At 39.2% G+C, this 23,842-nt stretch overlaps 1 protein-coding gene across 1 annotated transcript in view; it reads right to left on the reverse strand.

Moving 5' to 3' along the window:
* Positions 1–23,842, reverse strand: part of CEP192 (centrosomal protein 192) — a 133,528-nt gene that overhangs the window by 29,970 nt on the left and 79,716 nt on the right. The window contains exons 19-33 of the mRNA XM_044920902.1: positions 21,537–22,455; positions 20,411–20,559; positions 18,936–19,166; positions 14,773–14,898; positions 14,436–14,579; positions 14,049–14,112; positions 13,486–13,625; positions 13,295–13,387; positions 12,621–12,739; positions 11,554–11,730; positions 8,200–8,290; positions 7,875–8,051; positions 3,731–3,991; positions 3,372–3,487; positions 1,723–1,832 (exon numbers count right to left, since the gene is read on the reverse strand). Coding sequence (XP_044776837.1) covers positions 1,723–1,832; positions 3,372–3,487; positions 3,731–3,991; positions 7,875–8,051; positions 8,200–8,290; positions 11,554–11,730; positions 12,621–12,739; positions 13,295–13,387; positions 13,486–13,625; positions 14,049–14,112; positions 14,436–14,579; positions 14,773–14,898; positions 18,936–19,166; positions 20,411–20,559; positions 21,537–22,455 — 2,917 coding nt within the window. The remainder of the gene's footprint in view (positions 1–1,722; positions 1,833–3,371; positions 3,488–3,730; positions 3,992–7,874; positions 8,052–8,199; positions 8,291–11,553; positions 11,731–12,620; positions 12,740–13,294; positions 13,388–13,485; positions 13,626–14,048; positions 14,113–14,435; positions 14,580–14,772; positions 14,899–18,935; positions 19,167–20,410; positions 20,560–21,536; positions 22,456–23,842) is intronic.

A 23,842-nucleotide genomic window follows, 5' to 3' on the forward strand; every position in this document is an offset into this window, starting at 1 on the left:
TTCTTTAGGATTTTATTTATTTATTTGAGAGAGAGCAAGAGAGGGAGAGACAGCACAGAGGGAGAGGGAGTAGCAGACTCTTCGCTGAGTAGGAGCCCGATGCAGGACTCAATCCCAGAAACCTGAGATCATGACTTGAGTCAAAGGCAGACACTCAATCGACTAAGCCACCCAGGCATCCCTATATTCTCCAGATTCCTAAAAACACAGTTCCATCATAGCCCTTTTCATACCACACTTTAATCACCCGTCTTCCCCTTAGTCTGTGAGAACCTAGAGGGCAAGGACTTCATCTTTCACCTCTACAGACTGGCACCCTCTACTCTCAATACATGTCCATTCAATCAATAAATGAAATGTTGCCAAATCACGCAAATGTGCCAACTTCTGAACCACTACAAACTCATGCTACCTACTTTTAATCACAGTCTTCAGGATTGTTGTGGTATGTTACTAAGTGTTTCCATCTATAAAGCATAATTCTGTTTAACTCTTTTATTTATTGGGATCTTTCTTACGATGGAGAAGGAAGGTAAAGCTCAGAGGAGATGAAGTGGCAGACATGGCCTTAAATTTTTTCATTTCCAAATCACACTGCTGACAAGATCCATTTCAAATCTTTTCACTATTTTTAACTAATCCACCCCTACCTCCCTTTGAGTAGGTGATCTAGACTCCTAATAACCAAAAAGATCACAGACTATTCTACATCACCTCTACATAACTATAAATATCCTTTTATCATTTCATATTTCAGAAGCAATATATATTTTACCATTAAAAAACTAGATAACAAAAACCACTACCACCTGAAATTCTACTACCAGAACATAACCATTGTCAATAGCTGGTGTGTTTACTCCTGCAATTTTACCTCTGTAGCTGTATACAGACACATTAAATCATTTTTACCATGAGATGTTAATATGTAAACTTTAAAATAATTTTTCTTAATGAAGAGCTTTCTCATGTCATTTAACATAGAATCGTATCATTGTTTTAATAGCTTCAACATATTCTATTAAATAATTAAACAATGCCCTATTCTTGGATATTTAGGTTACTTCTAACTTCCTGCTGTTATGAACAACACTGTGGTAAAAATCTGTCCATTTTTACACAATTTGTATGTCTTGATACATATTTTTTTTATCAGTAATAAACACCATTAGATGCTTGAACAATTCAGCTCAAATAGAGCTAAAAATCTAGGCTGGAATTATTCCACTGCTGTCTATTTTGGATTTTTTTTCCCCACCATCACATCCTCCATAAACTGCACAGCAGACACAGAAATCTCAAAATGAGTTCAAGTTTGCAATCATTAAATCTTACTTTTTTTTTTTTTTATTTTTTTATTCTTATGTTAAAAATCTTACATAGTAATTACTTTGAGTTTAATAATGATCATTCTCCTCCTGTTTATAAGTCTATCCATAGAATAGGTGCCACAATACATTAATAATATCTAACATTTATATAGCAAAGCTCTCTCATTTAATCTTCACAACAATTCCTTATGGATGAGAAGATGATATTGCAGCTCTCATTTACAAAAAAGAAAACTTAATCTCAGTGACATCCAAAGTCATATAGCGGAACTGTGGCTCAAACTCAGCCTGACTCCATAATCTAATACTCTTCCTCCCTATAACACATCACTGGACCTAGATATAAATCTTTTGGGTCATTTGTAGTAGTTAGACATGTTGAAATTCTTACCTTCAGTTACTAGTAACTCATCCTGAAATTTTTCCGCAAAATCAATGTGCTGCAGCACACTATGTTCTGGAAGTACTTGTTCTATAATCCCTGGTTTATGCGAGAGGGCTCTGCCAATAGAGATTTTTATTCAAAAATGATTTTACATAAATTAGATTTTCATTAGTGTATTTGGCAAATCTCACAAACAGCTGTCTGAAATCCTGTCTTAAATCTTAATTTAAGTAATTTTTAAAAGAAAATCTGTTTTGGAAGTTCCCTTCAAAGTTATACATGGTAGTACAGTCATCACTTTCATTTAAATATTAACATCAAAACAAGAGCTCCCTAAAATAAGAGTAGAAAGAAGAGTAAAATTAGATTCTTTTCAGGTCTTACATTTTCAGTATTTGTAAAAATTTGATCATAGTTAGAAATCTGTCTCAGAAAAAAGAGAATATGCCAAGAACATAATAAAAGTAAGAGCTGTCAGAGAGAGAAATTTAAATTGCCATGTAACTGTATTTACCTGGCCTCTTCTAAAGAATCTCTGAGGTGAGAGAACGGAAATGTAAATTTCTCTGTAATACTCAGATGTTCACAAACAAGAGAAATCTCATTACTATATATATGTGGCAAAGAGGAGTTCTAAAACAATATGCTGATTTCTATATCCCAGTAGAGAGAAAGGGGGAAAAATAAACCCAAATCTGGTAATTTAATTTCTCCAAATGCCAGTTTCTGTATCTTAAAATACTTAACTGAGAAACAAAAGCAGGTACAAAGTTGAGCTCTTTACACTGGGTCTATTCTAACATCATGTAGCAACCTGTCATTCAAGTCTCTTTTTAAATGTTCCAACAATCCTCAACAGATTAAAAATAAAACAATCTCCTAAATTATGTATCAGAATAAAACACAGCAGAGCACAAAGGGTTGGAAGAAGGAAATACTGGTAAATGCATATAAGCCTCCCCTAGTGGGAGCGAATGGTTTCCTACTGACAGATGAAATGTCCTGAGCTTCACTTATTTTATATTCAGGCCCTGCAGGCTAGGAAACAAAATTTTATAATACAAGAACTCTGAATTCAACATACAAGAAAGTTACCTATGCTTAAATCACACCTAAATCTAAATGTCTAAATTTGACATTTTTGTGTATTAAACTATTATTTAGAAGTACCAAATTTTCTAGAAGCACATGACGTTAAGTAACCAAGTTAAACACCCTACACATTTCTAAATACAACTTAATCCTTTCAAATAATTCACAACATTCCCAGAAATACTACAAATAAGTCAGGTGTGTTTATACACAATATATTCTTTCAGTAGTTCTTAAATCTTTTCTAAAATTGACCTACCATCATTAGGAAGATCGTCCTATTATGAAGTCTGAAGTACCTATTTGCATAAAGGAGAAGAGGCATAATACATCTGTCTAGAAAAGAAGGCACAATGCAAATATGGCAGATGGGTTTCCTACACGCATTTCTTCCTCACATCATGGCGGACTGTCAGCTATACAAATTTTACCAAGATTTTTCATCCACTGGTTTACTAATAAGTAGCTGAGCATGTTCTATAACTTTCAAATCCCAAACCATTTTTAAGCCTTCATTATTTCTACGGAAGAGTTTCCAACATCATCTAAGATAAGTAACCTACCTTCGATACTGCTGCCTCGAAATTTCATCACCACCAAAGAAGTATACAGTTGACAGTTCTGTTGTGGTTATATAATTGCTCTCTCTGTCTGATGGATTATATATTATGGTAACATCCTGATGCCAAGGAAAAAAATCAGGAGTGAATATTAAATATTTTTCTTAAGTCATTTCATTGTGAATTAACTACCATATGAGCCTAAACAGTCAATAGACACGGATGCATATGACAGCGTTTCTAAGATCAGGTATTTCCATTCCTTTATTACTTTCAAATACTAGTTTTTAGCTATAAAATACATAATTCTTAATTTAACCTAAAAATGAGTTCATATTTTTAGTGCAGAGACTTATACTTACTTCTCGTGTTTTTTCTTTGAGCACAAATTTATCTGGAAGAATCCTTAATACTTTAGGATCCAGCAAAACTTTTTTCTGAGAATCCTTAAAACCTATTGCTTTAACAAAAGCTGCCCGAGAGCCAGTGTTATGAACAGAAAAAACAATTCTACTTTCTTTGCCAGGTACTAAGTCATTCACTGTTACCATGTAACTGTCAGATAACTTTTTAACATCTTCCAAAATAAGATTACTTGTTCCTCCATATCCAGACAAAGGTATCTAAAAGCAGAAAATATATACATCCAAAATTATTTTTATGTAAGCAGAAAGCAGAAGATTAAATTATAGCCAGAAAAAAAAACCCATACAGATTTAATACAATTATTATTCTTTGTGTACTTTGGCTAATTACCCCACTTCCTGTCCAGCATTATATATATATATATATATTTTTTTTTTTTAAAGATTTTATTTATTTGACAGAGAGAGACACAGCGAGAGAGGGAACACAAGCAGGGGGAGTCGGAGAGGAGAAGCAGGCTTCCCGCCGAGCAGGGAGTCCTATGTGGGGCTCAATCCCAGGACCCTGAGATCATGACCCAAGCCGAAGGCAGATGCCTAAAGACTGAGCCACCCAGGTGCCCCAGTCCAGCATCATATTAAAGAACTTCTCTTAGGACAAAAACCTCACCTTTGCAACAAAGAGTTGCAAAATTATTTACCTTCCAATATGCTAAATTATTTCATTGTTATACAAGCCAAGCTTAGATGATTAAGGAATAAAAGATTAGTATAGATAAACTTGCTTAAGAAGCTAATGTTTAGGGGCGCCTGGGTGGCTCAGTCGTTAAGCGTCTGCCTTCGGCTCGGGTCATGGTCCCAGGGTCCTGGGATCGAGCCCCACATCGGGCTCCCTGCTCAGTGGGAAGCCTGCTTCTCCCTCTCCCACTCCCCCTGCTTGTGTTCCCTCTCTCGCTGTGTCTCTCTGTCAAATAAATAAATAAAATCTTTAAAAAAAAAAAAAAAAAAAAAAGAAGCTAATGTTTAGGGTGAAATATACTGATGTTTGTAATTTACTTTGAAATGCATAAAAAAAGAGACAAATTGATGGATGGTGAGATATGTGATCAAACAGAGCAAAATGTTAACTGTAGAATCTATGTGGTAGGGTATGTGAGGGTTCACCATATAATTCTTCCAACTTCCCAATTATTCTCAATTTTGAAAATGAAATGTGTTGGTGAAACAAAATCTATTGTTCTATAATCCTATTAGCTTTTGATCTATCAGATGAGAAAGAAGTGTGCCAAAGGGACCAAACAGAAGCCAAGAACTCAAACAACTCTCAGGGACAGACTCCCTGGTAGCCAGAGTGCAGACTGGAGGCAGGTTTTAAGGGCCAGTGGGTGCTGTCTCCAAGCCAGGCTGCTTCCACAGGGTTCAGCACTACCAAGAAACAAGGATTCAGAGAATAAAGTCTATAAATAAAAATGTAGGAAAATAGATATGCTGCTAGAAAACAAACTTTCCATATCCTTTAAAATGCACTCCTTTAAGGGGTACCTGGGTGGCTCAGTCGGTTAAACATCCAACTCTTGATTTTGGCTCAAGTCATGATCTCAGGATCCTGGGAGGAAGCTCCGAGTTCAGCGGGGAGTCTGCCTGAGATTCTCTCTCCTGCTCCCCTCCCCCAACTCACGCACTCATGCTCTCTCTAAAATAAATAAATAGGGGCGCCTGGGTGGCTCAGTCTGGTTAAACGTCTACCTTTGGCTCAGGTCATGATCTCAGGGTCCTGGGACTGAGCCCCCAGTCGGGCTCCCTGATCAGCAGGGAGTCTGCTTCTCCCTCTCCCTCTGTTGCTCCCCCTGCTTGTACTCTCTGTCAAATAAATAAATAAAATCTTTAAACAAAATAATCTTAAAAAAATGCACTCCTTTCAAAATGATCTATCATTCCTAATTATTAAACTGTGTTCCAGGGGCACCTGGTGGCTCAGTTGGTTAAACGTCTGCCATCTGCTCAGACCATGGTCTCAGGGTTGTGGGATCGAGCCCCGTATCAAGCTCCCTGCTCAGAGGGGTCTGCTTCACCCTCTCCCTCTGCCCCTTCCCCCCCCGTTCATGCTCTCTCTCTAATAAATAAAATCTTTTGAAAAATAAAATGTGTGTGCACCTGGGTGGCTCAGTTGGTTAAGCGACTGCCTTCGGCTCAGGTCATGATCCTGGAGTCCCTGGATCGAGTCCCGCATCGGGCTCCCTGCTCGGCAGGGAGTCTGCTTTGCCCTCTGACCCTATCCCCTCTCATGTGTTCTCTCTCATTCTCTCTCTCTCAAAATAAATAAATAAAATCTTTAAAAAAATAAATAAGTAAAATAAAATGTGTTTCAAAGAATGCCTTGCAAACTTGAAAACGTCAATAGCTTATTTTGAGTTGTGTTATATACTTAAAATAACGTTTTGAAAAATTAAATTTAGGGACCTCATAAATTGGTATTGGTGTGCCAAAATGAGTACAGATTGGCAGCATTTTAAAGTGCTTCAGATCTGAAGCTCCTACAAATCCCTCCTCATTCAGAGTGAGCTCTTGGTAGTTTTGAAAACCAAAACTGTTTCTAATTTCTCTTCCCACAGAAACTTCCAAGTAAATTTTATGTATGAAACTAGAAAATGGGAAAAGTTTGTTTTTGAAAACACTCAATGTAAGTATTCTTCCTGTATTTCAAAGCCTAAGGAATCACAAATAACTGCTGAGTAAAAGGTTAAGAAAAAGAATGATTAAATGAAATAAACTCTGACCAATGCTAATAGATCCCAAGATTCAAGAGGAAGAACTACTGCCCTAGAGCAGGTTTTCTTAACCTCGCACTATGGACATCTTGAGCTACATCATTCCTTGGGGTGGGGGCCATCCTGCACCTTACAGGGAGTTTATGTGCATCCCTGGCTTCTACTCACTAGATGCCAGGAGCACCCTTTTCCCCACCCGCAGTTACAACCAAAAATGTGTCCACATACTGCCAAAAGTCCCCTGGAGGGTAAAACAGCCTCTGGTTGAGAACTCCTGCTCTAAGGGACTGGAAAACAGAAGTAGTATGAACACCTAGAGCCTGCATAATAGATAAAAATGGGCTTTGCCGTCAGGTAGTCTGAATTTGAACCCTGAACCACGTACTGCCATGTAAGATGCACCACCATGGCAAGCCCCTCTCGGTTTGCTTCCCTATGTGTAGCATGGAGACAGGGGTATGATCTTAGTTGTTTTGAAGATAAAGTGTGATAATCCGTGTAGTGATGATTAAGAGTAGTACCTGGCATATACTCAGCATGCAATAAATGTGTCTTTATTGCAGTCCCACAATGTTTTATGGTACACAAAGTATAATTTCACCAGTTTCTCAGAACCAAACCAGGAAGATAATATTTAATAAGTGAGTAAAGCACGAGCAGTCTCTCTCTCTCAAACAAACAAACAAAACCTCAACCTTTTAAGCACTGCTAATCTTGTAATTCATTACATTCCTTCTCTAACACTAGAAAATGGACCAACATTTTAGTTCCAGCCCCACAGCCAAAAACCGTGTAGTTTTAAGGTATGCACTTTTATGGAGTGTGTGTTTGACCACCCTGTCCTTTTTTCCTTTTCTTAATGATTTACCACTTTTATCTCTCACTACTCTAAATGTATCTAAAGAAATGAGTTCAAATCCTTTTGAAAATTATGATGGGAAGAAACAAAATATAAAAAGTCTCGTCTTTGTATCCCTGGTTCTGGAACAGAGTCTAGTAAATGGTGTCAACAGGTATTTTGCTGAATTGAAAGAATAAAATTTACTTGGAAAGTTAGTATCTTAAACAGTTTGATCTGGTTTTACCAAAAAATGTGTTACTGTAAAGATGGGTATATTTCAAAATTCTCAAGCTGAAATGAACCTTAAAGGCATGAGAAGAAACGGTTTCCTACAGTAATACTATGGAGACTACTTTTATAACACAACACTTGTACAAAGTACATTAATTACTCCCTAACTTGTTTGTAAAAGGCAATCACCTATTCTGACTTACAAAAAGTAGAGTATACATAAATTACCAATATTAAACTAATAGTTACAAGATGTAAGAAACTTCATGGGAGGAAAAAAAAAGCAATAAAATCATCTTACCGTGAACTTAATGCCCGGTTGTGAGTGAATTCCCAGTTGTTTAATTTCAAGTTTAGCCAACATACAAGATAATCGAGTAGGTGCAAATAACACAGAGATGTGAATGTCTTCTTTTGGACGCATTCTAATCTCACAGTTACTGGTTAGTCGTTCTTCTGAACCAAAAGTATGCTGAAGCTACAATTTAAAAACAATCACTGCATACAACAAAGGAGGAGCCCAGATAAAACTACCATCAACCCAAAGCTTCAAAGATGAAGACACAACGGTCTGCATATGTAAGTGGTCTAAAAGAACATGAAACAGCACCATGCACTCTACGAACCTGAAAGCAGTCCTGGTCTTGTCCTCTAATGAGCAGTCGCAGATGCTGGGTTGTAGATGTACAATTATTTCGTAAAGCTAGCTTCTGAAGCCTAGGAACAATTACACATTGTAAATGTAGTTTTCCTCTGTGGATATTGCTACAACTATAAAACCAAAGCCAATTAAAACGGACTGCAATGTTTAGAGATGGACTGGATTACATATGCCATTTTATTAGCAGCCTGGAAAGGTATCTCCACAGTCCTAGGATTCCACATTTCTGAAAACATACTCAAAACATATTCACCTTGTCAGAGAAACTCTTTGGTTTAATCATTCTCCTATTATAGCTCCTTAGCCGACCTTATTTATACTATACATATAAGTCTTTTCTGTCTTGTAAAACAATCAAATGAAAATCCACATTAACAAATTCATTAAGTCTCTAAGTCAATACGATGCTTAGCTTGAATTCCTACCTTTCATGGCAACAAGGAGTCCCAGGCACATTGCTTAGATTTTTCACTCTAAGAGCCTCATTTGCACAAATTGGTCTTTTAAATGGTACACTGAATTAACCATACTTTTAAAAAAGTTATAATATGCAAGTACAATAGACTTATGAATAACAGCTAGCTGGTGGTAAAAAACAATCCTTCAATCTTTGAAAATATATGAATCCTATCTTCATTGGGAGAATAGGAAATCATGAGTAAATCTCCATTGTATTCAAATTCTGAATACTGACAGTTACATTATTTAAACTGTGGCCTATGTCTTGTCCAACTTGGGATAAAGGGGAAAGGTTGCTGAGCTTAACCTCAGAATAAAATCTAAGACCTCCACTATCAGCAGACCCGGGAAAAGCATTCATAGGAACACTGACTGGGAAAGATTTACCGAAAAAAGAATTCTTTAAAAGCTTTTATATTTTATCTATTTTTAAAGAAATGTGGTTATCATTTTCAAGTAGTAGAGCTACCAATTTGGGTGTGGGGGGGTTCAGTTTCTAGTTTTAAAAAGGAACTATACAAAATAAAAAGGGTTAACTTCATTATTATATAGGGTCCACACAAATTAATAAGAAAAAAAATACTAAAACCTAAGCAACAAATAGCCAAACTACATATGCAGACTTATGAGAAACTAGAATGAGTGAATGAATATATGGAAAAATGCAGAACTTCAAAAATCCAAAAACATCAGAATGAAGTACCACTTCATTTGGACCACTTTACCCTGAGAAAATATAATTTTAATTTATTATCATTTCTATCTATAACTGAGGCAAAACCCATTACTCAATGACACGTCACATGTGACGTGTCCACTGCCCCCCCCATTATATATTAATTTTTTCTTTACTCTAGAAGAGCTTACTTCAAATCTCCGTTTTTAAGAAGCACCTTCTTCCACAAAGACAGGCAGAGAATAGGCAAGTACCACATTGGAAGGGCACCTAGTAGGCACCAGCATCCCCCACCCTGTTTCTGAGTCCTTTCCCAGCATGCACTGGGTCACAGCCTCTGACTGTTTCATAGGACATTTTTAATGGACAGAAAATAGGAAGATCTCTTTATAAGCAGAGAGCACACCACTTTATCATAAACTCTGCTGCAACATCCTTACAAAGGAGTAGCACAAGATACTTGTTGCCAGGGTATACTGGAAAGTGATTTTCCTCTTCCTTTCACTTAGACATCAATGGCTGATCTGAACAGCTAAGTTATTTCAGCCACCTTCCAGAGCACAGAACTTCAAGGTCTCAATCACTATTTGTACATGTATTGGAGCAGACCACAAATCAATGTTTCCAGGAAAAATATGGCATATAGACACTGTTCAGGTTCAACTGTATAGAGCTGGAAAAACCTACACAGGAATATGCCTTTGTTCAGCCCTTCCTTTCAATGTGTATTCCATCCTAACTGGCTGCAAAAAGCTTAACTAACAACACAGGAGCTACTAAAGAGGGCACAATACCTCAAACCCCCTGCCATTCAGGATTTTTCAAAGGTCTAGCTGAGCGAATCTTTACTGAGAGCTGCTTAAAGGACACACAGCCCACCATTCTTCTAGGGGCCTAAGCTGTCTCAATCAGGCCACCACATGCTTCAGTACCCAGAAAACGCTATTAGCTGAGTGTTCACATGTGACGCGTCCAGACTGGACTGAGCACCTCAAAAGGGGAGCATCCTGATAGGAGTATTTACTGTGAAGTTGTCTTACTCTGAGACTCACTATATTGTATGGATTTCTCTTTAAAAGGACCCTGGAAGAAACATCTTTCTGAAGTCTGTAGCAGGAACAGCTATACTCGCTCACGCAGTAACTGGTTTGTTCTTAACCTCTGAACACTCTGACTTGTTTCAGGATGATGGGGGAAGAGTCAGAACGAAGCACAAGACCCACATCAAGGCAAGGATACAGGGTCTACAGGTGAGCCTTTGGGCACTACCTTTATGGTGACCATGTCTCATTTTCCCACAGCAGTCAGCCCTCAACTGTTTTTATCTTAGTGTGTCTTTCTGAAAGCTGCTTTCAGAACAAGACAAGGTACATATGATTACATGGATGGTCAAGCAGATGTATGAACTCTATAAAGTAAGGAGGTTCAATCAGATTCTTTTTGCACTGACAAAACTATAATTTTAAAGAAGTACCTATAGTACAGATTCAGCCAGAAGTTTCTTATTGCTCAGGTGCCATAGAAATGTATGGGTAAAACATTTAGGTCAAACACAAACACAAAAATGCAAAATAGAGGAAACACTGAGGTTTCATAACTAATAGATTATTAATTGGCATATTTGAGGTTGGCAAAAAAATTTTAGCTATGTTGCTAAGCTTATGAAGGGAAAAAATATTACCATACTATATATTATATGCCAATTTATTAACTCAGAGTTCATATTCAAAATGTATAATCAAAGTGCACATAAAAATAAGGTTCGAGATGTAATTCACATTAAACTATGACAGAACAGATCTGCTCTATTAAAGACTCCTTATACTCTTTAAAGTACAAGGTATTCACCAACTACTCTGTAAACTCCTTAAGCAGAATGCAAGGTGTCCGATTATTGTTTCTTCCCACCTTTCCATAGGGCTTTCCAGAGAAGGAACAGAGAAACTCTTAATTGCCTAAATTTGGTAATCAGCACAGAAAAGAGCCTAAGAAAACCTTAACTTATTTTTTTGGATTGCAGAGGTGAAAATTTTAACTAAAACAACCGAGTTCACGATGGGAACATAACACAGCTTTACTTCAACTCTGAAAGCACTAACATGGTCCTAACTACCACACCAGAGACTAACACTAGGTGATGACAGCAGAATCTTCACATCCAAAGGTTGCTACATGCATACTTACCGTGTTCTACCAAGAGGGACACCCCCCCAGGCCAGAAACTGCTTGTTGGACAACATCGATGGAGCAGCTAAGCAGCGAGAGCCAGGCGTCAGAGGTTTGTTTCCTGAAGAAACTACTTCACCTTTTAACACCACTTCATACTGAGGTCCAAATGGCTGCACAAATATTTTTAAGATCCTAAGAAAGAAAGCCATCTGAGGTGAATGTCCAGAATTCAGTTCTATTGGCATCTATTCCCCACAGGCTTCCTTTGTCCCAAGAGACTGAACTGGGCGCTGAGGATACAATGACATTTCCACCCTTAGAGCTTATATTACAAAGAAGAATACACACAAGGAAAGAGACAGTCATAATACCATCGACGTAACGGGAGAGGGGAAGTTCACGGGGCCACAGGAATCTTACCAACTACTATTTATGAGAAGTCTGGAAGGGGTTGAGAAAAGCTTCCTAGATGGAAGAGTTAAACCCAGTGAAGTTGCGGGCACGCGTTCCAGGCACAAGTATTCGCATCGATGCAGACAAGCTCTTGTCCGTAAAGTCACAGGAGCGGACTGAGCACACTAAGGCATTCTATAACCCAGGTGGAGGGCAGGCCATGTGTGTCTCAGGACACCATGCTTCTAAGCTCTGTTCACCAATCAAGTTCAAATACTAATGACAACGGTGCTCTGACCACTTATGATTTGGGCACCAAAATGTTACAAGCCTGGAGAAGGGGTGGGGGTGGGGGGGGTGTGTGGGGAAGCATCTTAAACTCTAACAACTGGCAATGGCTTCCTTGGAGAGCGTGGAAAGGTTAATGAGAAACATCAAGATTGACATTTTATTATTGCTTTTGTCAGAATATACCTGAAAATAGTAATTTCTTAATTTCTAGTCAGCTGGGTTTAAAGGAGAGTTTTAGTAAACAAAAAGAAGAAAATCTGAGGCAAAAAGAGGTTAAACAGAGCTATATTATCTATTAGGTAAGATAAAACATGTACTCTATCATTCAAGCTGTGGACTGAAGCACACTGGCTATTTTGAGGGAAGAGTATAACTTGTTATAAATAATTTTATATTACCTTTCCTCACAGGCTTGGGAGTCCTTTGGAGTAAATGTGACTGTAACTTCGCGTTCCTCTCCAGGTTTAAGGAATAGATTCTCTGGATCCACTGAAAAGTGACTTCCTTGATCTGGGATCTAAATATGTATACAATTATAACTAAATGCCAACTTAGGCAAATACAGCTCTTACTCACTCTCATTTTTCATTTACTCTGATAGGTTATTTTTCCCTTCTGCCTTGTCTGTCATTGCCCCACCTTGTCTTTTTCTCTTGGAAAGGGTACTTCCTCTTCCATAACAAACTTCATCTCCCATCCCATGACATCCCATGACATCCCCGTTGCTAATACCCTCCTGCTCACCCACACATCTCAGAAATAACGTCTACATATGTGATCACTCTCCTCCAATTCCACCTATCCACAGGATAACACACACATTTTTCAGGGACTAATCTAGAACTTGGTTCTTACACATAAAACATCAGAGGTCAAAGTTAAAGTACCCTACCATCTATTTCACACTAGTGTAACCCCCAGCTTTTAAAGCACTCATACAGGTTCTTCTGTTTGATCCCCATGGCACTCTGCCAAGGGAGGCAGCTGAGCAACCTTCAGAATGTGAGGAGATACTCAGAGTCTCAAAATCTGAGGAAATACTATGTCATAGCATTCTGACACAAATTCTTACCTTGATATCTAAGTAAACGTCAATATTCCCCGCATTTTTCAAAGGTAAGTGCTGCTTTGTTGAGGAAGCCATACTGGCAAACAAGTGCATAGTCTAGAGGATGGGGTAAAACCAACATTTTAAATAATGTCACAATTAGAATGAAATCAACCTGAACATAAAATCATGGCAAAGAGAAGAGTTTAGGGTACCTGTAAGTCTTTTGGAGCATGTATCCTAGCTATTCCTGTTCTTGCTTGAAGACCAATACTTTTAATGACTGGGGTAGGGTTTGGGCTATCAACTTCTATATCGACTCTTGCCAAGAACTCTTCTGCTGAATCTAAAATCTCTACAAAAGTTGATTCTTTTAGTTCAGAGACCAGAGAGTTATTTAATTCTAAATGCCTCAAGTGGCCCAACACTATACCCTCAGGGGTCACAAGAATTCTAAGCAATTTAAAGAATTCAAAGAGGAATAGAAATGAGTGGAGGGGAAAGGAGAAAAAGAAAGAAAACATCCAACTGGTAGATGTGATAAAATCAGTGAACAGAAAAGATCCCAAAAGGTTTTCAGTGGTACTCGCTGGGGTTACCCAAACATGGGTTTGACCCAAAACAGAATGCATGCTCTCTGCCCCATTTTAAAAACAACACAAAATATTTGACAAATTACTCAAAGTATTCACATTTACTGATGGAGGAAATATGCCTCAATTTTGTGGTTTATTTAGCTACAGAGTAAAGCAATTCCCAAAAAACATACGTATGATACCTGAAGAAGTGATCTGTTTCTTTGGACCATGGAAAAGAACCCAAATTATCAGAAATTCTGGATCCTGTAAAATAAAATAAAATAAATTTACACTAGCATTAAGATTTAAGTCTTAATGAAAGATAAGTCGTGGGCGCCTGGGTGGCTCAGTTGGTTAAGCGACTGCCTTCGGCTCAGGTCATGATCCTGGAGTCCCAGGATCGAGTCCCACATCGGGCTCCCTGCTCGGCAGGGAGTCTGCTTCTCCCTCTGACCCTCCCCCCCTCTCATGTGCTCTCTCTCAAATAAATAAATAAAATCTTAAAAAAAAAAAAAAAAGAAAGATAAGTCGTTTGGAAACCTACCTTCCTCTTCAATTCTAAGCAGTCCTTCAATCCCCCAGCTTACCTGCCCATCGTAGCTAGCAGGCATCATGTGGTTGACCACAGAAGGAGCTGCCAGCTGAGCAATCACGTCAGCATATGGAGCTGCTTTCAAAGAAGCATGGACGGGTGCCTTGGAAAACGTGAAGCAGCGCCAGGCTATGGCATTCTGTTCAGAAATAGAAGAATCAGTTTCAATAAAGCCAACAGTACAATGTTGGTGTGATGTTAAATTTGTTGACAGAATCCTTAACAAAAAAATGTACTTCCAGAAGAAAAATTAATCAAGAATGATATTAGGAGTGTCTACAATTCCAAATCAATGTGCTCTGTAAAGTTTCTTACTGTATGTTAGTACTTACAGCACTAATAACAAGTCTGACTGGCACAGCGGCATGAGTCCTGTTTATCAATTTTAATGGCAGAGCTTTCCAGCCACCGTAAGTCAAGTCGCCAAAATCAAGAACATCTTTCTTTTCTGTTTCTACCTAATTATGAAAGAAAAGACTGATTTCTAAAAAGCAATAAATCAATAAATACCACAGCTTATATTCATATCACTGCTCTTTACAGCCACAGTCAGCATTAAATGTAAATTTACCTGTTTCCCTAGACCATTTACAACTGCTATTTTCTACAAAAATAAATGTTAAATTCTTTTTTTGAGGTAGTCTATGTATCCAAATATAAACTAGAGAACAAAGCAATACATTTGTTGTTGCTACTCTGAAAAGACTGTTAGATCTTAAGACAAACTGACAATTTTATAAAACATATAAGCTTCCTTTCAATGAGCTATGAGCTCTATTATTATACAATTTTAACTTCTCAATTCCCGTCAAAATATATGTTGGCATTTTCAGATTTAGTCCAAATTTCTGACAAAACTGAAAATGTTTAAAATGGTATCAAAACAGACATATCAAAAGTGTAAAATGAGTGCCTGACATCGTGACAGATGACTTCTTTAAACACTGGAGAACAACCGAACACAGACCCCTCACACCCACACACGTAGAAACGTTGGATAATATTTAAAATATAGATACATTTCTTTAGCCTGGTCAAATATAAAAGGAAATCAAAAACAGACTGGCAAATGGGAGCTGACTTCCATGGTGGTCCATGAAAGTCTGGGATCAACCCACTCCTAAGGTAGCTGAGCTTCAACACCCTCCTGAGAAGAGAAGGTAGGACCCTGAGCTTGCTGTGGGCCGGGTGAGGCTGGAATGGAATTTGAAGTCCCTGCATCAAATGCAGAAATTCAAAGAAGTGCCCTTTTTATGAAAAGGGACCTGGAAAAATTCTTTTTACACATCTGAGGTGATAACAGGGAAGTTTGTCCAGAGATGGGTGGGTGTTAGAAGATCATTTGTAGGAAAGTAAAACCCCAGGGCTACACCACACTAGGCATGGGAGCTCCAAACTGAAAATCACTGAAACCTTTAGTGCCCTCGGCATTTATACAGAGTGCTCTCCATGGACACTCTGAAAAACCAGGACACATGGGATTTCTATATAGCAAAGAACAGCCTCCATGATGTTAACTCACATTTAAAAAATATAAATTATCAGGGACGCTTGCGTGGCTCAGTAGGTTAAGCGTCTGCCTTCGGCTCAGGTCATGATCCCAGGGTCCTGGGATCAAGTCCCGCATCAGGCTCCCTGCTCAGCAAGTAGCCTGCTTCTCCCTCTGCCTGCCGCTCCCCCTGCTTGTGCTCTCTCTCTCTCTCAATCTCTGACAACTAAATAAATAAAATCTTTTAAAAACTAAACAAATAAAAATAAAAAATTTAAATTGTCAATTCAAAAATTAGAAACCACATGAAGAAAGTAAGCAGGAAGACCTAGCAAAACTAGCAGAAGAAATCAGCACCTGAAGAACTGAAATAATCTGGATTAATTATAAAATAAGTAAATTTTAGAGGCGCCTGGGTAGCTCAGATGGTTAAGTGTCTGCCTTCGGCTCGGGTCATGATCCCAGGGTCCTGGGATCGAGCCCCACATCGGGCTCCTGGCTCAGCAAGGAGCCTGCTTCTCCCCCTCCCTCTGCCTCTCTCCCTACTCATGGTCTATCTCTGTGTCTCAAATGAATAAATCAAATCTTAAAAAAAAAAAAAAGTACGTTTTAAATACAGATAATAGAGTTCGTGAAAAAGATAAAAACAGAAGATTCAAGAAAAGATAGTGAGCAAAAAAAAAAAGTATAAATAGCTTGATCAATCTGTTAAAAAAAGTTCAATGTTGGGGTTTTAAAACCATCTGGGACTAAAGTATTAGTCAAAGATATTACAGAAGGTGAAGATCAACACTATGACTGCCACTTTCTGAGTTGTTTGGGCTAGAAGCTTTTTGAGTTGTTTGGGCTAGAACAGAGCTCTTAACTAATTTTATACCTGAGTAACCAGTTTGAATAAAATGGGAAATAGAAATGTGTAACTTCCAAACTAATACAAAAGGATGAAAGAGAATTGTTACTTCATTTTTTTTTATTTTTTTTTAAAAGATTTTATTTATTTATTTATTTGACAGAGAGAGACACAGCGAGAGAGGGAACACAAGCAGGGGGAGTGGGAGAGGGAGAAGCAGGCTTCCCGCGGAGCAGGGAGCCCGATGCGAGGCTTGATCCCAGGACCCTGGGATCATGACCTGAGCCGAAGGCAGCCGCTTAAGGACTGAGCCACCCAGGCGTCCTGAGAATTGTTACTTTAAAAAGGAACAATTTCACTTAGAAGATAAAATGATCTTGAGTCTAAACGCACATAACAACAGAGCTCAGAATACCCAAGACAAAAATCAATAGAAGAATCGTAAGGAGAAAGAGACAAATCCACAAACACCCCTCTCAGAGGCCAAAACACTAAGCACACAGAAACAGTAGTAATGATACAGAAGACTGGAACCACATAGTAATAAATCAGAGTTAAAGGGTATGTGAAAGAATTCTGCACTCAAGAGAAAGAAGAGCCATTCTTTTCAAGCACACAAGAAACATTAACATAAATCGAACACATACTACACTATGGGATCTCTCACTCCTTCTCCCCCTCCCCAACCCTTATTCTGAATCCAATGTGGGGGATGCGATGCAGAGAGGCAGCTGAAACATTTCCAACACATCTGGAAATAATAAATGTACTTTAAGGGCACGTGGGTGGCTCAGTCAGTTAAGCATCCAACTCTTGGTTTCAGCTCAGGTCATGATCTCAGGGTCGTGAGATGAAGCCCCACATCAGGCTCTGCACTCAGCAGAGTCTACACCTGAGATTCTCTCCCTCTCCCTTCCCCCATCCCCCCACTCGTGCATGTGCTCTCTCTCTCTCTCTAAAAATAAAAATAAATAAAATCTCAAAAAAAAAAAAATCCCCAAGAAACTATAAATATACTTTAAAATGCATAACCATCCAATTTCCCCAAGAAACGACCCAAAGTCTTCTTTGGCCAGACTTTAATACATAAACCTTTAACAATATGGATGAAATAGCTAACTGACTATATTCACTGGTCTTGGTACACATATATGTAGTATGTAATACAAGATTTCAAAAACCATATACATTTAGAAATATTACCATTTCCACTTTCTATTTGAATCAATAGTTCAACAACTATTACTTGAGCCCCTACTATGCGCCAAGCACTATTCTGGAAGTGAACAAGAAACACCCGTCCTGCACCCCCAAACAGCTTACACTCTAGTGTAATGTGATGTGGTCACTGAACACTCATTTGTGTAACATAGGGCAGCTGTTCTTATTTTCCCTATATACATATACACAAGATTTCCCCTACCTAACCACTTACAGTATTGTTTCTTAAAGTGATATTTAAAAGGCTAATATGGGGCAGTTGGTGACTGGCTCAGTTGGTGGAGCATGAAACTCTTGAACTCAGGGGTTGTGAGTCTGAGCCCCACACTGGGTATAGAGATTACTTAAATAAATAAATCTTTAAAAAAAAGTTAAAAATGGGCGCCTGGGTGGCTCAGTTGGTTAAGCGACTGCCTTCAGCTCAGGTCATGATCCTGGAGTCCCGGGATCGAGTCCCACATCGGGCTCCCTGCTCAGCGGGGGGTCTGCTTCTCCCTCTGACCCTCTTCCCTCTCTTGCTATGTCTCTCATTCTCTCTCTCAAATAAATAAATAAAATCTTTAAAAAAAAAAAAAGTTAAAAATAAAAAAATTTAAAAAGGCTAATATAACATCCAACGTTTACATACAGCACCAGGGATAAACACTGATCTAGTTACATTTCTTAGCTTCCTTTAAAATAAACAACCCAATATGTCTAGTGACTTCAGAACATCTCAAACTAACACCCATATCTAGCAAGTTTACCTGTGTTTCTGTAAAATAATAGAAATAATTTTAAATTCTAAAAGAAGAAGATATTAAGAATCAATGGTTAGCTTGAAAGTAACTCTGTGGCATATTTACCCACATATTCATTTTTCTCAAGTATTACTTCTAAGGTTAAACAGCCTCCATTCAAATGCCAGGCATGACAGACCTGCTTAAAGTAGTTACCTCGATCACAGGGGTCTCGGCAACAGCCGTGAGAATGACTCGGCTTGCCAAGGCTTCTGCTTGTGCTATGGTCTCAGCATCCGCTGAAAATGGCCAAGAAGCAACACTGAATATACATCTGAAAATCCCAGGATCGGATGGTATGAAAAGTACTTTTATCTCTTCTGTGGCATGAGGTCTTACGATGACTTTATTCTTGAAGACTAAACAAGGATATACTGAAAGATCTACCTTTAAAAAAAAAAAAAAAAAAAGCCATACAGTTCATTAAGAAATGGCTTCACAAGGAAAATCAAGAATTAGGATCAACTAGTTTAAGATCCCTTTCTTCCTAAACTATCAACTCCAAAAATTTATTGCTCTTCCAAAATATCCAAGTCTTAGAACTCATTATCTATAAAGTACAATGAGCCAAAATTACGAAGACTTACAAAGCTAAGCTGAATGTGTGTCTGGTCTGTTTTAAAGTAAACACAGCTATCTACACTCTCACTTCCACTGAAAGAGCCCCTGGAAACAGTACTCTGGCACCCCACATGTCGTCCAGGACGGGTTTTTGCGGCTGCACAATCAGGGGGATTAGACTGACCTCCAAGTTCCTAATCAGGCCTCCAAGTGCATGATTATGACTCACTTCAAACCCTCCCTCCTCACTGGACACAAGGGCATTCTTTTCTACTCCCACGTCCAGAGGCAACACTAGCTCCTAAATGCCCCTAAAAGGGCCTCCAAGCTCACCTCTCACCCTTAACGCTTTCCTCCAATCACATACTTTCCATCTAACCTCAGGATCAGAGAAGAAAGGCTAGGAAAAGGGCAGAGAGAGAGCAGACATAATCTTACTTTCCCAGGTAAATAAGGGTTATTACCAGGAGGTAAGAGGGAAAGTAAACTCATCCACCAATGCTCGTCTGCAAACAGCAGTGGTAAAACCAGGACATTCCAAGACAGGAGTTGCTGACCGTACTTCCCACCACCCTCCCTGCTCACTCATGTCCACATAGGTCATTGTAATCATGAAAGGAGATTTAGAATAGTGTATTTTAGCACCTCTACCTGATCATGTGAGAGACCCTTGCCGTAAGAGTTAATGTTAAAATTGTATTTCCAGATATTTAAAAAGATCATGTAAGAACGTGATCAGATAAATTAGTCAAAAAGACTCCACTTACTGAATGAAGGTATAGGTCCCAAGAGTAACTTTTTTGATAAATGACAGTAACTTATATTCAATTACATTTAACAAAACCAACAAATAGTGGAAATCAGAGCTTTCAGTACACTGGATGGACTACAACAAAAGAGGGGAAGGCTAAGAAAAAGATATAATGTTATTTTCTCGTGTACCATTGCAATGATTCTGTGTGAAGATTGGGGGGACAGACTCCCCTGTACAAAAGGAAGTACTAGAGAGAGATCCAGCATTAGTCACAATGCGATTTCTAAGTCAAAGGAGAAAGACACAGAAAGCTTACCTTTTCACCATTAACACTAACGGTGAGAACCCCAATGCTGACCTGTAGCCAGCGGTCAGTTGGATTAAGCACACTGAGGAAGGTCTGTGAAGCAATGCCAACACAGCAAGCATGAGGAAATTTCAATTCCTCAGGTACTCTTACCTTCCCTGGATAAAGAGAAAGCATGGTCAAATGCAAGTTATATCAAACACCTGATTAAAAGCACAAGTGGGTAAATGGAAATTTTTATAGAAGACTACCTGTGACACCCAAGAGCTATGGTATGATGTGCCCTGGGTCTTAAGGAGTCCTTGACATTGTATAAGCCTCAGCACAGGCCAACAATGTTTTTCTGTTGTATCCAGCCCAGGAAGAACACATGCAATTGATCAAACCCACAATCTGCAGCTAATTAATTCTTTGATGTTACTGCCTATTAGTAATCTCTTCCTTTTTTCTACCACAAATATAAGCCACTACCTAACCGAATAAGAAACTTACAGAGGGCTCTAACTTTCAAGGTTTGCACATCTACCCAGAATTCTTTAATAAGGCCGATCTTTTCGCCATCCTTATGCAGTAACTTTGGAATTTCCTTGAGAAGAAAAAGAGGGTAGAGAAGACAGCATGCCAGTGGTCATGTGCGCTGTGTCAGAGAAAGCACAGCACCCAGCTCTGCTTAGAGTGGCTGTAGCTAGCAAAAGAATCCGGGGGCAGTTCAGCCACTGCAAACAAGGGTGGAAGGGTGCTGTCTCTCACAACTGTTATCCCCCAAAAGACTTTAAAAAGTGGAAGGAGACTCACTCCTCCAGGGAGCCAATTCTAAAAAACTGGGCGGTTCCTAGTTGACAGAATAATAGAAATCTAAGTGCAGAGTACAGGAGAGACAGGAAGACAAAGGCATCAGGGAGTTTCACCTGCATACTTATGTTTGTGTTTTTCTAAGGCCATGCCAGGGACCCTTGCACAGCAATATATTATGGTCTGTGTTCTCAATTTAGAAAAAAGAATAAAATTAAGAATAAAATTCACACCAACCAGTATCTCCTTGAAACAAACTCGTTTTGTGTCTCACTTCTCTTGAGAAAACTCAATTTTTAAATAATAGCAAGCAATAAGCAGTAACAGAGAAAAAGCATCTTACCAAATCCTGACAGCATTCCTGAATCCCATGGTTCAGTTCCACAGTTTGTACCAACAGACTGCACAGGGAAAGGTTTTGCTGTACTTAGAAGATTCTGATTGAAGGCATTAGAATATGGGTTATAAAGGGAAGAGGGACCCATCAATCCAGAGCCAGTATTTTGTCCTAGACAAATTCCCATGGCCACAGAGTTGTGAACGTGCTCTCCTGCGGCAGCAGGGTATGGACAGCTTCCCGACGGTCCACAGACAGTGGCGCTGCCAGCTTGGCACTGAGGCAGAGCAACATTTCCAGCCGAAGGTAGTGTTCCCAAATACTGCTGGGCAAAGGGGGCTGCGGTAAAAGAATGTTGAGTCCAGAGCGCAGGAAGTGCGGTGGGCACGTTCTGCATCACAGGAGCAGAGCCCCAAGACACAGTGCTGGGAAGAGGGGCGCCCTGGTTCCCCGGGGCCATCCGCTGAGGAGTCTGGCCACTTACTGCACTGTCGGTAGTTAATGCAGCTCCAGAGGCTACTCTCTCACCTTTGTTCACAGATGCCTGGTGTGCCCCAGGCCGGTGTGGCATCGCTGACACAAGTGGGCAGGTGACGCCTGACTTGCTCAGTAGAGCCAGGCTGATCTGGTCCAATTCACTGGGGTGAGAGGTCAGCCCTACTGTACCGATTTCTGATAGGTCTCCACTCCTGGAGGAGAGATCTTTATTCAACCTAAAGTAAGGTTTTACATCTTCAGGTCTGCTACTCAGAGAAGTCATTTCAGTCACATTGTCTGTAGCTGAGTTTTTCTGATTATAGGACCGTGCTACTTTACTTCTACTTTGAAATGGACCTTTTTCTCTCAGTTTTTCCACAGCCTGTTCCTCTGATGGAATTGGACTGGCTTGAGTAATTGTGGTGCTCAATTCACTGGTGACATCACTCTGTGCATGACAAAAAATGTTATATAATCCACAAACTATTACTAACGCAAACCATGCTGGTATAATCTCAAATAAAGAAGAGATCTACACATTAACTCTCTGAACAAAAGGCCAACTTTCTACAGCTGTGAAACGCAAGATTAAAAGTTGGAAAGTGTTAAGTTACTGCTTCACAGAAATTATGAGGAGATTAAAGAGGAGCTATATACCAATTACATCTCTGACAAATTTACACAGACAAAGGACCAGCGACAAGTACTTTCATTCAAATTTAAGGGATTGTTTTCCTGGAAGCTGTACAATAAAAATCTAATTAAATTAATAACACAGGCGTGGGGGCTGAGCAAGCTTTCAAATGAAATTGACACAAGGTCAGGAAGAATCATCACAGCTCATAGGCTTTCCCATGCCTGTTGTTTGTTTATACCGCTGTTAGGCTTGAAGATGCTAATTTCTATGAGCACTAAGTCTTTTCCAATGTCTAAGATTATGTGGTTCTGTTTTCTTAGGTAAGAAGGAAGAGCCCATTCAATGTTCATATACTCATTTCATTATAAGGCATCACCTTAGGAGTGATGTCTACGCCCTGCAGGGTGGACCAATGGAATTTATATATAAGATGCACTTAAACGGACTATTCTCTACGCTTGGTTTGAAAACTTCTCTTAAACCAAATAGAAATAGACATTAATAAACAAAGACCAGGTTATTTACCAGACATCATCAACCAATCAATCCACAAAAATAAATAACAGCCAGTTCGTATTCAGTGGTAACTTCTTGGTGCCAAGCCCTGTTCTCACGTCACTGTCCCTCCTTAGAGATGAAGAAACAGGCTTGGGGAAGTTATAGTCTATCTCAGAAAACAGCAGAAGATAGCCCATCTAACTCTACAACTCAGCCTGTAACCACTAGCTAAGAACAAAGAGACCCAACACTTACCAGCATCATCAAAAAGATGGCTTTCAATGATTTGTCCAACGTGACACCATATATATAGTAACTTTAGTGGATATATTTAGTACGGGCTTGGTGGAGGAGGACTGTATTGAACACAACAGTCATATTCAGCTCATTAAAAAACTGAACACTGTCATATTCACAGAACACACACAAGTCTAGCTTCTCCCACATAAATCTCTCAGATCTACCTGCTTCTCTCCCACCCCCACTGCCACTACCTCAATCCAAGCCCAAACCATCTCTTGCCAGAGTACAGCAGCCTTGTGTCAAAGTGTCCTGGTTTTAATCTTGCCCCTGCTCAGTGCCTCCTCCACACTGCTAGTGCCACGAGCTTTTAAAACATCAACAAAGGGGCGCCTGGGTGGCTCAGTGGGTTAAGCGTCTGCCTTTGGCTCAGGTCCTGATCCCAGGGTTACTAGGCCGG

The sequence above is a fragment of the Neomonachus schauinslandi genome, chromosome 14 (assembly GCF_002201575.2).
Source record: "Neomonachus schauinslandi chromosome 14, ASM220157v2, whole genome shotgun sequence".
Lineage (NCBI taxonomy): Eukaryota > Metazoa > Chordata > Mammalia > Carnivora > Phocidae > Neomonachus > Neomonachus schauinslandi.